Genomic DNA, 17,365 nt, shown 5'->3' with positions numbered 1-17,365 from the left:
CAAAAACATTTACAGGCGAAAGATGTTATGATACATAGAAAAACAGTATATGCAAGGTGTGTAGTAACGAGCTAATAACTTAGAGCGAAAAATCATATGAAAAAACTACAAACGTATAATTTGTGTACGAAATATATCTGATAATTATCAGAGGTCTGTATGTATGTTCAGTCTTCAGCCCTAAGGCTGGTTGGATCCTCAACAGCTCTGCCATCTTCTGTCATAGATGGCCTAGGTATCACTGAAGAGGCGTACTAGGGAAATGAGGAGTGAGGTAGTTTCCCGTTACTTTCCTCACCTAGCCGGAAGTTGCTATTATATATCAGTCTGCCAAGCCCACTGAAATGCATGTTTTTTTTTACGAACAATTGGAATTGCAGTGCTGAGGAAGAAGTTGGGACTAAATTTTTTTTATTTTTTTATCAGAGCTCTATAAAATAAAAATTTAAAAAATTTAGTCCCAACTTCTTCCTCAGCACTGCAATTCCAATTGTTCGGGAAAAAACATGATGATGATGATCTTAGGTCACTTTCCAAGCCTTTCAGAAAAAGCAGCTTGGATAACAGTTTGCCGTTTAATCGGTTTTTCTTTTCCGTGATGGTGTTACGGGCATTTGTAAACAGTCTCTCTGCTGTCACAGAGGTCGCTACAATGCTCAAGTATTGCCTAGCTAACGTGTAAAGCTATGGATACAAGGTATGCACGATGAATGAGTTGTGATATTATCACTGTATTTACCGAAGTGAATTGAGAAAAGAAATCTCAAATTTCGTAACTGTAGCAAGCAAAGGGTCTGAAAAATAATCAAATCGTAGCCAAAAGTGTTAAATTAAACGAATATCGATATCGACAATATATCGGACCTCAAAATATAGATGTCGATATGTCGATATTTCCATATCAAAATATCGATATTTCTGATATATCAATATTCGCATGCCATCTCTAGGTGGTTGATGCGAAGAGTTCCATGTGTTATGCTGGTACGTTGTGTTCCTGTGTGTTTCGCATGATTAATGTACTATGTAGAGTTGTAGTTCTAACATGGAAATAAAGAGTTTCCGAAAGTCAAGGGAAGGGGTGAGCGTTGCGGCATAGCTGAGCAGTCTGTCACAGATACCAGTGTCGTTAAGATGACAACACGTTGCGAGTTAACCGACTTTGAACGTGGAATGATCATTGACGCACGGTGCATCGGTCATAGCATTACGGAGATTACACGCGAATTCGGGCTTCCAAGGTCAGTAGTGTCGAGGGCGGATCTTCAGTATCGCAGAGAGAATGTTCCCACCCGCGTAAAACGTCGCACGGGAAGACCACGGGTGTTTAACGAACGGACATCACGTCGCCAACGCAGAACCATACTGGCCGCTAGGCGGGCTACTGTGAGTCACATCACATGTTGGGAGTCAGGAACCCATTTCTACCAGGACTGTAAGGAGGCAACTGCATCGCATACGTTTCACCAGCCGACGGCCAACTCGTGTCCCTTTGCTGACACCTCGACACAGAGTTCAATGACATACATTGGCAATGGGCCAGGGAACAGTGGTGGCGTGTGGTATGGTCCAATGAATCCCAGTTCCACTTGTATCGGGCTGATGGGTGCGTGAGTATGTGGCGTATACTCCATGAAGCTATGGGTCCTGCGTGTCAACAAGGTTGTGTCAAGGCGGGAAGTGGTTCAGTTCTGGTCTGGGCGGCGTTATCAAGGTCGCAATTAGGTCCCGTTGTCCGGCTGCAGGGAGCACTTATAGGTGCGCGTTATGTGGACATTCTTTCACACCTTCTGCGCCCATTTATGTCCCTATAGTAGCCTGATGGAGATGCCATGTTTCAACAGGACAGTACGCCATGTCACACTCTGTGATGGCACGCAGGTGGTTGGAGGAGCACTCCAGTGAAGTTACGACCATGGATTGGTCCTCCAGATCCCCCGATCTTAATCCAATCGAGCATTTATGGGATGCTGTCGATGCTGGTACGCTCTATGAACCCCGCACGAACTACACAAGACCAATTGGGGGTAGCAGTGCAAGATGCGTGGGTCCAGATCCCTCCAGAACGATTCTAACACCTTGTAGAGTCGATGCCTCGCCGTACTGCTGTCGTTTTGAGGGCTCGCGGAGGAGGAACTCGTTATTAACATCATATTCAGTGTCTTTTCTTCTTCTATGTGTGAGGAGTGTGCCTTTAAAATTTGGCTGTATCTTTTTGTTACATCCCGTATTCCATTTTAATAAAACAACGTGCCACAATACATAGGCCTATGAATGATACAAGGAAATGAGATTGTAGTCCTCAACCCTATATAGATGTATGTATGTATGTATGTATGTATGTATGTATGTATGTATGTATGTATGTATGTATGTATGTATGTATGTGGGGTTTTCAGCCCGAAGGCTGGTTGGATCCTCAACAGGTCAACCATTAGATGTCATAGATGGCCTAGGTGTCATTGAAGAGGCGTACTAGGGAAATGAGGAGTGAGGTAGTTTCCCGTTGCTTTCCTCACTGAACCAGAAGTTGCTATTTCATATTAGTCTGCCAAGCCCACTGAAATGCGTGTACCAACCGACCCCATGAGAGACATTTTCACACCATTCATAGCAGGGACTGGCTGCATAAGGAATGGCATTACTAGCATCGCTCATACCTCGGTCACTTTCATATTGTTAAATCCATGGATAAGACTGAGACAGGTCAATGAAAGTAACAATTTTAGCCCATACCAGAAGACATAGTGCACTGTAAACACTACATCTTGCCAACAAGGGCTACCCGATATAGATAAAAGGGGGGGGGGGGGATGAACATGAGATGTGCGAGAATTCTCCTTAAACGTTCAGCTTCAACCATTGAGTTTACTCCTAACTTAGCTTTATCTCCTCATTATGAGTAACTTCCTGCCATTGTTCCCACTTGTTCGTACCAGCGATCATTCTGGTTGCTTCCTTTTCTGTTACTGTCAACTCATTTTTCACTCTCGTACAGTAAAGTCGGCCTGATAACAGACCGGTGTAAAGATAGTAAGAATTTGTTTATTTATACTATGACGTAATTGCCTTCTTTCCGCACTCAAAAGAGTGTGGAAAATGACATTTTACCACACTGTTTAATTACAAATCGTCTCTGATCGGTTGAAATATGCTTCGCAATAATGTAAACACTGATAGAGAGATCATGAATCGAGGAACACCAGACTTAACCTTGCTGAATTGTTTCTCCGCCTGATGGCAGCACTATGGTTCCGTAATCATTTAGATAAAAAATGTCGTCTCTGCATTCCCAGCTGAAGCAATTTGCCGCCATCGCAATACTGACTAATGTGTAGGTTAATCCAACTCCAAATGAATAAATATCACATATATCGCAGTATATCATTATATCATGTTATCTTCATTAATCCAGGACCATGTTTACGACTCTGGTAACTTAGTGGACTGTTCGCTGCCTAAAATAACATTCATTTTGATGTTTTGTTACCACGTGACTCCATGTACAGGGTATCGCTTATAAACCCAGACCGTCCAGCGGCGTTTCTACTCTCCGAGACCTAAGCAGCTGTACAGGAGGCGCGCGCATACTTCTTGACCTTGCAAGGAGCGTAAACGTGTTCGATCTAGCATCGACAGCCAGTCTGAATCTCAGCTGCTAACATGGTTAGATATCATTGCAACTGCGTATTTTCATATGCAAACGTTATAAGTACGAGTCGGTTCGACAGGTACGCGATGCATTTGTTCAGCTATTTCCTGGTGAAGTGCCACCTTCACGAGCACAGATTCACTTAATCTATATAGGCTATATAAAATAAGTCTTGTCTGTACATTGCTCAGAATTTTAAAAGAATGGTATTTCTGTACCGGTTGTATCCATAGTAACAAGCAAATGCAGTCTGTATGTATGTACACGCATCACGGGAAAACGGCTGAAGAGACTTGGATGAAAATCGGTATGTAAAGTCGGGGAATGAGCCACTACAATATAGGCCATAAATCATTTTATTCACGGTGAGCGAAATGGTAGTTTAGGGGAAGGCCTAACATTTCATTCTCAAATATTTATGTTATTAGTGGTCCTATCGATAAATACTGCATAACTAAAGTTATATAGAGTTAAATTTCCGATCATTCATGTCTTCTACTTTTTTTTTTTTTTGCAAGTTGCTTTACGTCGCACCGACACAGATAGGTCTTATGGCGACGATGGGAGAGGAAGGGGCTACGAGTGGGAAGGAAGCGGCCATGGCCTTAATTAAGGTACAGCCCCAGCATTTGCCTGGTGTGAAAATGGGAAACCACGGAAAACCATCTTCTGGGCTGCCGACAGTGGGGTTCGAACCCACTATCTCCCGAATACTGGATACTGGCCGCACTTAAGCGACTGCAGCTATCGAGCTCGGTTTCTACATTTTTACGGTATCGGCTGTGATAACAGAAATATTCGTGAATTTGTATTTTTGCTGCTAAGTCTATATCAACGCCGAGCCACGAGAAAATGAGTGAACATAATTTAATGAAAATCGGTATATAGAGTCGGGGAATAAGAAAGTACAGTCTAAGCTATAAACAATTTTATTCGCCCTGGATGAAATGGTAGTTTAGGGGAAAGCTCCTAAAATGTAATTTTTATATACAGTACCTACGTTATTGGTCCCATCGAAAAGTACTACATAACAGAATTTATAGATATTACAATTCCCGATCATTTATGTTTTATTCAGTTTTATTGTACCGTACCGTATCGCGAGAAAACTAAATGTGAAGGCCTACAATATCGAAAGCTCATAAAATTGACCAACAATAACATTACGTTGACCATCGTTTGTCGTGATGTTCTTTGACTCGTATGCTGCAACTCTTCTCCGTTAGATGGGATTACTGCTGCGTACCGAGTATAACAGCCTGTCTGAATATTGGCGGGAAATAGCAGGGGAGTTACATAACTTTCTTCTATAGCATACGATGTTTTCTGGTACGTAACGCACTGGTTCATCATGGCATTCCAGCTGTTCAATCCCTACTCTGAGGCACTGATCGGAATGAACAGTGTGCACATTTAACAGAATAATGGCAGAGGAGTGTTCACGGCTGTCTACGGCCTGGTCACTCCGGCTCTGGAACTTTGGACTGTTCGATCGGCAACTTACTACTGTTCGTTAAAAGCGAGAGAACGTGTGGTTTTTCATTTGATCAAGTATTTCATATAGCAGCATTGCTTTTAATCGCGACATTCCTATTGCCGACATTGTAATGACCTATGTTGATTCCAGTTGGAAAAAACACAATCGATTTGGCAGTCTCTCTGAGGATGTAAAAAAGCAGGCGGAGAGTGAGAGTCTGGCAATATAATGAAAATTCCCCAACTTGATTGTGACTGATGGCAGGCAAGAGGGCCTACCATTACAATGAAAATTCCCTAACCCAGTTTTCAGTTATACAAACATGTTCGGTGACTTCCCCGTCGCGTTTCTAGGATAACGTTAAGAGCTATGCAATTTAATACAACCTTACTCATAACGTGTGCACTACCTAACCTAGAAATGTGTATACCATGTAGAATTCCGTAGCGAAGCACGGGCACATCAGCTACTTGTAAATAAACTTGAAACTACTGGCTCAGTTCTCAATAAAAAAAAGACATGCGCGCACACGATCAGTTTTAACATGGAGAAAGCTAGATGACATTGGTGCGAATCTTGAACGGTCACCGGATAAATCACTCAGAAATTAGCACAAGTAGGAGTTTCGATTTCTTCTGCACACAGAGCTACAAAGCTGTTACGCATCAAAACGTACAGGTTTACATTGGCCCATTGTTTAAAACCTGCCATTAGAGTGAGATACTGTGAGTGGTATCTTGCATCGTTGTGACCCAAAGCTTGTGTTCTTTCAGACGAGGCCTGGTTTCATCTTAATGGTCGTGTAAACAGTCATAACTCTCCCTATTGGTGTGCAGAAAGTTCTAATGGTGTTTATGAAGTGCCTCATTATGAAGGACGACACTTCCAGCATCTTTTATAACTGGGTTAGGGAATTTTCATTGTAATGGTAGGCCCTCTTGCCTGCCGCGCTCGACGGAAGTTCGGCTGAAGCAGCTGCAGAGTACGAACACCGTGCGCTCGGTCTGGGTTTATAAGAGAGACCCTGTATTTATCTTTCGCAGCAGCACACACAAGAAAACAAAAGAACGTCACTTCATGAGTCAAAGATGCATGATTAGCGTACTGAGGTTTCAAAATTAATTACAATTAATTTAAAATAAGTAAATTTACCATAGTGTGAAATAAAACATTTTACAAAAGAGCCACAAAAGTGATAAGTGTACGTTCCTCGTTTCTAAATTCAGAAACATCTCCCTCGTAACGTAACGTGGCAATTCTGTTAACAAGTGTGATGGTGGTTCTTACCGTATGCGTTTCTATCTCGATGTCGGTGCGGTGTTTGAGCCTTCGACGTTTCTGTCCCAGGACAGGCGTGCACATGAAGTATCTGGAGGAGCGATGGCCGTCCCGCCGGTAGCGGTCCAGCTGCCGCATCACGTGGACCGGCGTCTTGGCGGCCGCCTCGTACATACATCGTACGGCCTTGGGGCGCGTCTCCGCGCTGAAGAGACTGGTGGTCAGCTCGTGGCATGAACTGAAGTGGACGGTGCGCAAACTGAACGAACAGATGTCGCTCTCAGCTGAAAACAAATAAATAAATAAATAAATAAATAAATAAATAAATAAATAAATAAATAAATAAATAAATAAATAAATAAATAAATAAATGTCTATGTAAAAATTACATGACGTCTGTCTACCTTTTGAAAGATCACGTCTAAACTGCTGGAGAAATTTCACAATATTTTGGACTAACATTTTCATGGTGAACTGCCATATGACTAACTATGCTTTAACATAAATAAGTCTTATGGCTGGTCCCCCTGTGGGTGGGGGCGGTAGAATGACACCCAAGGTACCCCCTGCCTATTGTTAAAGGGGACTGAAAGGCGCCCCGGGGGCTCTGAACTTCGGAGCGTGGGTTGGCGACCATGGGCTCTTAGCTGAGTCCTGGAATTGCTTCCACTTACTTGTGCCAGGCTCCTCACTTTCATTTAACCTATTCGACCTCCGTTCTGTTGTTCTTGTCAACGCTATTAGGTTTCCGAGGGCTAGGGATTCTTTCATTTTCACGCCCTTCGTGGCCCTTGTCTTTGTCTGGCCGATACTTTAGTTTTTGAAGTGTAGGATCCCTTCCATTTTTTCTCTCTGATTTGTGTTATATAGAGTATGGTTGCCCAGTTGCACTTTCTCTTAAAAAGATTATCACCACCATCACCACCATCACCACCACTCTAATGGCTGGGGTTATCTGAAAATAGCGATACAAAATGTGTGGCGAGATGTTACCTAGCAACCGTGAAGTAATGACTGAAATTTTACACCATTTTTTATTTCAAAACACTGACCAGAAAATAAATATTTTCAACTACGAAATTATTTTTCAAAACATCGCGTAATACTTCAAAATGAGGTGTTGTCTGCATTTTTGTCGCTCAATCACACCAAAACTGCGGGTTTTGGTATGTATATGTATCAGAAATTCAGTTTAAATACAGGCCGATTCTGATTTTTGAATAATTAACCTTATCAGAATTATGGACATTAAAATGTAGGTCCTCACATAACTTCCCCATGTCTTGTTTAATAGAAAGGAAAATAACGGACGAAATTACAAAATAAAGTTCACCATGTGTATTTAAAATTAATTTTCTTACAAAAATAAGTGAGAAAATTTCTCTTTGCGGATATCAAATGATCATAAACATGTCAAAGAAACTAAAACTGATAACTATCAATTGATTTGCATCCAACGAATCGTCTTCCAGAGATATCTCGGAATTTGCAGTGGACAACTGTAGGGTTTTCTTATACGCAGATGATGTCGCATTTGCTGATACCACGAGAAGTGGATTGCAGCGTCAAGTTGAAGACTGGATCGGCTGTCTCTTACAATACGGGTTTAAACTAAGAGGAAGACCGTTTGCTTCAGGTATCCAGGATCTCGCGTACAGACTGGTGGTGGGACAGGTGATGAAGTGCGAAGTAAGATAAAGGCAACATGGATAAGATAGAGGGAAGTCACAGGTGTTCTCCGTGAGAGAGGGATGCCACTACATCTGAAGTCAAAAATATACCGCATGGTAGTACGTCACGGCGCTGAATGTCGACCAGCTGACAACGCTACAGAGGGCAATTACACTAAATGAAAATGCGCATGCTTCGTTGGTCGATGGGCATCACACTCCTGCATCATGTCAAAAACGACACCGTCCGCCAGCAAATGGGCATTACACCCATCACTGAGAAGGTACGGCAAAACGTCTTCAATGGTACGCTCACGTCCTGCGTACTGCACCTGGAACAGTTGCCAATTTCACCCACACCTTTGAAATGAATGGGCAATAACCACGCGGACGTCCAAAGGGAGGAAAATTTCTCTGGGCCTATGAAACTACCAGCAATGAAATAATCAGTCTCTAGAGTATGATGAGATGAGGCCTATCTCAGTCATGGCCATCCATCAGTACTTCACATCACAGCCTGCAAGATTTCATCGACCATCTGTCTTCAGTGATATGCATTGCCTCTGTAACTCTAATGGTTGTGAATCACGCGTTTCAGAGTCTCCAAAACCAGCCAATAATACTTATAACAACGGGAACTTCAGAAGAAAAACAACACTGCACAGCCTGCCCCCACCGAACAAAATATTTCTCAAATTGTTGAGAATCTGAGGCTCCAAGATTGGTTTTTCCAACCATCTAAGAACCAACAAAAACTGAATTTTGAAGAAGATAATCATACTCGTCAGCAAGTGATAGCCAATTATTATTATTATTATTGGCCTTTGCAAGTTTCTTGGCATCGGTTCTTTATTGATCTGCTTCAAGAAAATATTTCAATATCCTATAAATCTCTATGCGATAGTATTATATTTACAATGTAAAGCTGGTATGAAGTTCACTTCACTACTCAGTCTACTGTAAATAGTTGTGTGAAATTATCAGTGGATTTGTATAAGATACACTACTTGTAATGGAATATTTTGAGTGATTGCATTGTGTTTATGTTGCGCTACATGTTCAGCAATGTTTCAAGTTTTTTCTTGCAAATTTCATCTGAAGTTGTCTTCATTCATCTGTTCCAGCAATTACTCAACTTTTCCCCTTCTTTTTCAGATTATCATTTTTTTGTCACCTACTATTACCTGCAAGTAGGCCATTCACGTCCGGTTTCTTCAACTCTGTGTTCAATTTTAGTTAACGATTGTTACTCATTTGACACTTCGGTTAGAAGTCTCTTGTTGCACGAACACGTTTCCAACATTTGTCACGAAACAACTGTTAGAGATAAATTAACACGTTTCCGCAAGCTTTCTGAACGCGACTGACAGCGAGCGTCTTTTGTTTCTTTACATAAAGCGCTCAGAGCGGTGTTTTGGCGCATACGGTCGACATTATTATAGGTTATGGTTAGCGGAGACCACGAAGGCATAAACATGAACGGTAAGAGCTAAACAGAAGCGTTACTAAATGGATACGAGACAACCGTTGCTATAGATTTATTTTGAATGTATGCGAATGTGCTTGAAATATAAATACGGACGGACGATTATATCACAATTTTGAATATATTCTACTTCACTAGAAAAATGTGTAAATTCATAAGTCGTATATAATTTTTGGGCATTATTTTACTGCAGGGAAAGCAGTGTAATGCTTTGCTAATGATGCAGTGGCAGCGGAAACTCTCTGCACAAATCTACACACTCTTGCCTAGTACACAAACACAGTCACTTATAATTACCTGCAAAAAAATCTGAATTATAATATTTAAGAACTATTAAGGAGCTGCTGTACTGGAGACAGTGATAAGTTGCCATCTGTGGGGAAACTCTAACCTATTTTCAATTTCTTCCAGTTGCTCACCTTGTTCGTTATTGCGGCTTTGAAAACTCGGTATCTTCATAGAAAACTTAGCCCCGACAGCTTTAAAAAGTTATTAAATTTTTTACTAGTATGGATCATCCTTTGCCATCTTCAGTCTGTATACAGCAGTAAAACTTTAAGTATACGTCTTTTACATGCTGTCATTTTGAGATGTGTGAAGGGGTTTAAACACAGGGTTAGTGCCATCTTAATTTACCACAAAATGTTAGTAATTCTTGACGAGACGGTCATATCGTTAAATTGTGTGTTAAGTCTTCTTAACAGCAGTGATAGCACTTAACATTCGTTGAAGAAACTGGACATCAGTTTACTAAAAAGGAACGCTTCCCTTTTCGAAAAGCTAACGATCATGAATATGTCACAATAAATGAAATGAAAACCTACAATCTGTTTTCCAGTCATTGACCGGGTCAGGGATGGAATGAATGAATCAGATATAGGCTATTAGTACGATGGGGTCGCCACTCCCAAAGTGATTTATTATTAATGACTGATAGATACTATGAAATGATAATGGAGAGTGTTGCTGGAATGAAAGATGACAGGGAAAACCGGAGTACCCGGAGAAAAACCTGTCCCGCCTCCGCTTTGTCCAGCACAAATCTCACATGGAACGACCGGGATTTGAACCACGGTAGCCAGCGGTGAGAGGCCGACGCGCTGCCGTCTGAGCCACGGAGGCTACTCTCAATAAATGAAACTGAAATATTGATAACGAAAGATTTATTGCATTATTTCTCAGAGCATCTTTGGCGACCAAGGCCTACGGTAACGACTAATGTGACGTCACTGACGGCACACATTTTGTCGCGTTACACAAATTTTCGGATGATCCACAGCCATAAGACATATTCATGTCAAAAATAAGCTCGCATCTTTCAGGGTACAGTATATTTTGAAGGAAAGCAGTTCTGAAGGAATAACGCTTTTACTTACGTTACGCCTGTTGTACACAATCAGATTTTTTTGTAAAATTCAAGCCTTCACAAGAATTTTCAACATTTTGTAAGTTTATTTGCCAAATCGTTTGCAGAACTTGACAAGTCCTGAAAGTGATTTAGAACATGTTCTAATTGATCAAAGATTTTCCAAGTCTTTTGACAGACTTGACCAGTGGAATTCGAGTATTAACGCCAGGCTCCACGCCGCTAGGCAGGCTGGGATTTTCGGGACGGGAATCAAAACTACAAAAATGCCTTCATTACTCAGGGGTTGTGTGTGTGTATTAATTGCTAGGTATGAGGAGCATCCCTGCCTATACTCAGTGTACTCGGTAGAGTACCACAATAACATGAATAAAACGGCAGCGTACGAGGACATTGCCGGAGAAATATCTTAAGCTTTAATGTTTATAACCGAACGGTAACCTGTAAGTAAACATTGTCAGCAATGATCGAATTATGACGATCTTCGCATATTATTAATATTATTACTATTATTATAATGGCGAATTGTTTCAAGTTTGGAAGACATTAATCAAATAATCAATTCTTCTGTGGGTTCTTCTTGTTCCAAAAGGCTTTATTCTTTCCGAGAAGGCTTGTTTACGTTCTGCCACCACTTTGGCCTGTACTGGCCTTGTTGTTGTTGCTTTGATGTAGCTTCCCAATTGTTCACTTTGTGTCTAAAGATGTCTCTTTCTAGAATGTCTGTTGAACTTATGTTTGAGTTTTTTTTAGGTCCTTTCGAAGTTCGCTAAACCACGGCGTTGAGTTCTTAACTGAGGTTACATAATCTATTATCCTTTTCGTCAATCGATTTACTGGTAATCTAGTGAGATGAACGAAGAATTGCATTCGTCTTTTCCTAATGTCAGTTTCGATGTTTGGAGAACTTTTCTGTTGTTTTGATTGATTGTAACCTGCAATCGTCTTGGGTGCACCTTGATCCTAAAATTTTCCTAATGATCTTCCTCTTTTCTTTTTTGATTTTTTCAAGTTCTTGTTTTCTGTTGAATGCCAGTGTTTGACTTGCGTAAAGGACTGTTGATTTTATGATTGTGTTGTATACCGAATTTTTGTATGTCTTGACATCGATTTGTTGTTGTAGATGTTTTGGACTAACCCTAAAGCTATATTATTATTATTATTATTATTATTATTATTATTATTATTATTATTATTATTATTATTAAATTCCTAACATGTTTACATGTGATAAGATATGAATTTTCGTTGCATTAATGTAATTTTTATTCAGTTTATGTGAGTCAATACAGTATGACATATCTCCAAGTGATGTTATGGCAGTAAATACATCGCGTGTTTTTCTTCTTTTTAAGAACGCACCCCACTGTTAGTCCGAGAACCAAAAGTGCTTTTTGCCTTTCCTCCATGTTAAAACAAAAATCAAGTCTTGTCAAATCTTTTCAAATCTTGTCAAACCTTCTGCAATGTTGAATAATATTTGACAAAAAGATTTGACAACTTTTTCTAGTGAAGTACTGAACTGAAAGAAAAATCTGATGGTGTACAAGAGGCATTACGATCTAGCAGGCCATGAGTACATCAGCCCAATGTTGGCGCAACACAAGCGAACTCCCGTGTCCTCTTGACATACTTCATATCCCCAAACAATGCACATTTATTACCAATGTTTGCGTAACTCAGAGAGTCAATATATTGTAGGCAAAGAGTAAACACGACGAGGGCCTCAAGTGGGGTTCCCGCACCTTGTTAGCTCATGGTCACCTGCACCGAGCAGAAAAATGTTTGCTAAAATAACAGACCTGCTTCATTTTCGAGGGCAGAGAGGGCAGGCAACCTTTAGCTTTCTATTCTCGTCAAACGTTCAAGAGAGGAGAAATTTCCTGTTCAAGAGGTAGACTAAACGAGGCCACATGTCGAAAATGAAATGAGTAAAACGGATCATAAATGCAGATAAGTTGACCATGAAAGAAAAAATTGTTGTTTTATGTGGAGGCGAATCACTAGCAAAAAACAGAGACGTCATTTTCACACTCGCGTTGAAATAGAACAAAAAATTGAATTATTTTGGAGGGCGGACCCCTCTCCCATATAAAGCATTGCATCATTTTGATGATGATGATACTTGTTGTTTAAAGGGTCTTAACATCTAGGTCACCGACCCCTAATGGTGCGAGGTGTAACGAAATTACATGATAAATAAAATTTTAAAATATATCCACTGACTAGAATTTAAAACAAAGGATGATGAAAAATGATTGTTTTAAATTCATAATCAGAGGATCTAATTCGCAATGCTGTATTATCTGATAAAATGAGAGAAAATATAAATTACGGTAGAATAAGACATTGCCTTGAAGTACAGTCATATGTATCATTCAAATTAATGTTAAAAAACATTAAATATATAAAACAAACTAAATCAGAGTCAACAGAAAAAGGTAGTTAACAATAAAATAAAAACTGATAGAAAATACTATTTTTATACACGATAAAACGGGTCACTATCCCTCGTAAAACGGATGACGAGGTCTGCTGACTGCTCGTCATCTCGTAGGATGAGGGAGATGATACTCGGAAGTTTCAGATCACGGCGCAATTGGCTAGGACCACATTACTCCATAAGGATGTGTACCACGGTAGGATGACCGCCCCAAGGGGGGGGGGGGCTTCTCCTTTCAGTAAGTAGGAGTGCGTCACACTGCATCATTTTGATTCAGACACTCCCGTCTCGAAAACGGCAGTCGACCGTCGAGATCGGCCAGTGGATAGAGTGAGATTACGATAATTGAAATTAATTCTCAATCTTGATAGTTTAAAGCAGTTGGGTGAAGGCAGGTTGAACAGATGGTTTCACAATCTCGAAATCCGCAGAATATGTATAAAATTACATTGAGCTCGATTATGTTAAAGTTGTCTACATTAAGACAACAATGTACTTGGCCTAAACTTTTTTTAAATCCGGGATGTACATTTAAAAAATCCAGGCAAGAAATCCATTCCTTGAGACAAGATGACGGACACAATGCGCACACGCAGCGCTTATTTCTACGATCACTTACCCGAATGGACGACTCTCGAGACTATGTATTTATTTATTTACTTAGGTAATTAGGAAACGATAGATTCTTGGTTCACGCCTTCGGGACACACTTCCTATAAAGGCAAATTAACAATCTGTAACAGGGAAAATGTTTATGGTACATGCAAGCACAGAAATGGTGTCCCGACGTAAACAATCAACACTGCCCCACTCCAGTACAAAAAAGGAAGAGAAGGAGCGGAGGGGTAGTGTCGAAGGCCATTTCAGTACCGAAAAAGAGGGGAGGGAGTGAACGGGTAGTGCTGAAGGTACAGTGTGTGTATTGCTATACATCCACCACTGTGCCCATTTCAATCACAACAGTCTTGTAGCGGGCTGTCTACAAGCAGCAATGCGATAAGCGTGGAGGTGGGGGTATGCCATGCTTTGTTTATACCAGGACACCATTTCTGTGCTCGCATGTACACGGAGCAGCGACGTAAAAAAAAAAAAAAAAACAACTTTAGTCTGTTTTGTACTCTGCTATTTTTGAAGCGTCGATGAGGGTCCAGAGATATTTGATTTGGAAATAAGGGTTTTGGTCATAAATGTCCCTATTGCACAGTGTTTAAAGAGAAGTTCGATAGACAGACTTTGAGGTGTCCTGGAGTAATTCACTTGTTAGTTTTTTGGAGAAAAGCTACTATGAAATAAGGAGGAGTTCAAGACATGAATGTGATTAAATGAGATTCCACCCAGGAAGTTTTATTGACTCAGCTGGCTCAAAGAAAACAACTGCTTAATTTTACGCGATAGGGACAACGTGTACCATAGTTCTGAGTACTTGGTGAGTACGTGGAAGCGTTGTCCGTGCTCGGTCCCAACTGAGGAAGGGAAACGAGTTATTGTGGAACAGTGGGAGCACTACAAGGCACGCTCATTTCCTCGGGGCAGCGGAGGAGGTCGCCATCGAGTTAAGTCACGATATCTCGAGATCTACATGCGAGTGTAATCGATAGTAAGGTAGCCTACACACACAAAAAAAGGTAGGAGACAAAAAGTCGCGCCATACTTTACAAAACTAAACAAACAACACTCAGAGAGTATTTAGTGTAAAGAACGTGATGGAGCTGTTCAGTGTTAACACGTACGGAGAGAGAGAGAGTGGGCGATGAATGTGGATATGCCATGCAAATGCCTTAAAAGAAGTGTTTAATACATTAAGTTTTACGCAATTAAGAACCAGTTTAAGTAAAAGGATTTACTAACTCACTGCCGCCAATCAAGGTAGAAACAGTTTATGAAAAACCAGTGACAGAATCACCTCGCTGTTTCCCACACCGCCTCGCTTGCGGACAAGACATAACATGGTTCAGATCGCTTATCTACAGCGGATGCCGTTTTGTCTGTAGGCCAGTGGCGGTGGGTGCTATATGTTCAGTGGTTCAGTGAACCCCCTAGAAATGAATAAGTCTATGTAGAATGGTATATTACAGCCTGTTCCTTTAATAAGCTCTGTATATCCACGCGCGTAGCGGTATTTTTGACATCAACACTCTGTTGCTCTTCGGAACCAGCGGAGAGGTTCAATTTCAGGACTGGTGTAGCGGGGCAGTGAGACGTAAGGAGTAGAGATGGGGAATCTGATTCTTTTAGAAGAACCGATTCATTTGAACCGATTCACTAAAATGATTCGTTCATTTGATTCGTTCATTTAATTCGTTCATTCCAATACCACGTGACGGAGAGCCGAAAGCGAAACCATGGACTCAGATGAACCATTCCGTTATGTTCTTTATTACTGCTACTGCTTTATATGTTTGCAGGTTACAAGAAGTGAAATGTTCAAGTTATAATAATAATAATCGATAGCATATTAACAAGAGTACTATCCTTTTTTAGAGGTTACAGTCGAAAAATGCTACACAACTGTCTGACTAATCCTTTCCAAACTTAAGTAGCTACCATTCGAAACTATAGGAGAATCGAATTTGAAATTTATAGTAGATATGAACATTTTGTCGCCTTGTTTCACACGTTAGTTCAGAGAACAAGAACGTGAACGGGAACCTTGAGATAAACTTAACCTAACATTTCGCAACGAGCTGGAAGTTGAGTGTATATTAAAGTTCCGAGAAGTGTGTGACTTGAAACTACGTGATAATTTCTTATTAAAAAAATATATTTTTTCCTGTAAGGTTAGGTTAGGAGTATTTGACTTGTGGACCGGACTTTTAGTTCAGGTTAAATAAAAAATAACAGAGTCGTTCTTCACAAGTAGTCATTGATTCAAAAATGGTGGATACCCGATTTGTCGATATGAATCAGAACGAACGAGGAACCAAGGAACGAGTTGCGGCTGCCATCTCTCGATTCAGATTTCGATTCACAAACGAGTCGATTCATTTCGTTCACTGAATCATGATTCAGTCGTTCAGTGCAATGATTCGCTCATTTTTAATCACTCGTTCAGAATCTCCCCATCTCTAGTAAGGAGGGTGCTCAAGGCGAGGGGTTGTGAGGAGCAGGGAAAACATAGCCCAGGAATCGCTGGCGACTGGACCAGCGATAGACACGAGTTACATCGAGCACTTCCGAAATTAGCCGAAGCACTGTTAGAGCGCGCGGTTAAAGTTTGCCGTATGCAGTAGACAGACCTTGCCGTATGTGGTAGGTTTTTGAGGGGTTTTAATTTGACGATTTTGCAGTTCTGATGTAATTAACCACAATGAGCCAGAATATTTGGTAACTACGTTTTGTATAGAATCAACAGGCGTTCGTAGCCTGTCTTTTTGTAATTAATGAGTCGTTTCATTTGTAAGTGGTGATGGCCATTATTGTTTTAAGAGGAAATACAACTAGGCAACCATCTATATATAAAATAAGAGTTTTGTCTGTACATAGCTGAGAATTTAAAAATAATTGTATGTCTGTAACGGTCGTGTCCACAGTAACGAGGAAATGCACTTTTTCGTTTTCCGTAATTTCTGTCTGTCTGTATGTATGTATGTACACGCATCATGAGAAAACGGCTGAAGAAAATTTAATAAAAATCGGTATGTAAAGGCTGAGAATAAGTCACTACAATCTAGGCCGTAAATAATTTTATTAACGCTGAGTGAAATGGCAGTTTAGGGGAAGGCCTAAAATTTAATTCTCAAATATGTATGCTATTAGCGGTCCTATCGATAATTACTACATACCTAAAGTTATATAGAATTAAATTTCCGATCATTTATGTCTTATACATTCTTGCCGTATCGAATATGATAACAGAGATATTCGTTAATTTGTAATTTTGTTGCTAAGTCCATATCATCACTGAGCCACAAGATAATGGATAAACAGAATTTAATAAAAATCGGTCTGTAGAGTCGGGGAATAAGAAACTACAGTTTAGGCTCTAAATAATTT

The 17,365-nt window shown here is 40.4% G+C and overlaps 1 protein-coding gene across 1 annotated transcript in view; it reads right to left on the bottom strand.

Moving 5' to 3' along the window:
• The window catches only part of gukh (GUK-holder), a 582,564-nt gene that overhangs the window by 143,879 nt on the left and 421,320 nt on the right, over positions 1 to 17,365 (bottom strand). Inside the window, 1 exon segment of the mRNA XM_067154738.2 lies at positions 6,417 to 6,691. Coding sequence (XP_067010839.2) covers positions 6,417 to 6,691 — 275 coding nt within the window.

Source organism: Anabrus simplex, chromosome 10 (assembly GCF_040414725.1).
Source record: "Anabrus simplex isolate iqAnaSimp1 chromosome 10, ASM4041472v1, whole genome shotgun sequence".
NCBI classification, from domain to species: Eukaryota; Metazoa; Arthropoda; class Insecta; order Orthoptera; family Tettigoniidae; genus Anabrus; species Anabrus simplex.
This window is presented reverse-complemented; position numbering and strand designations above follow the sequence as displayed.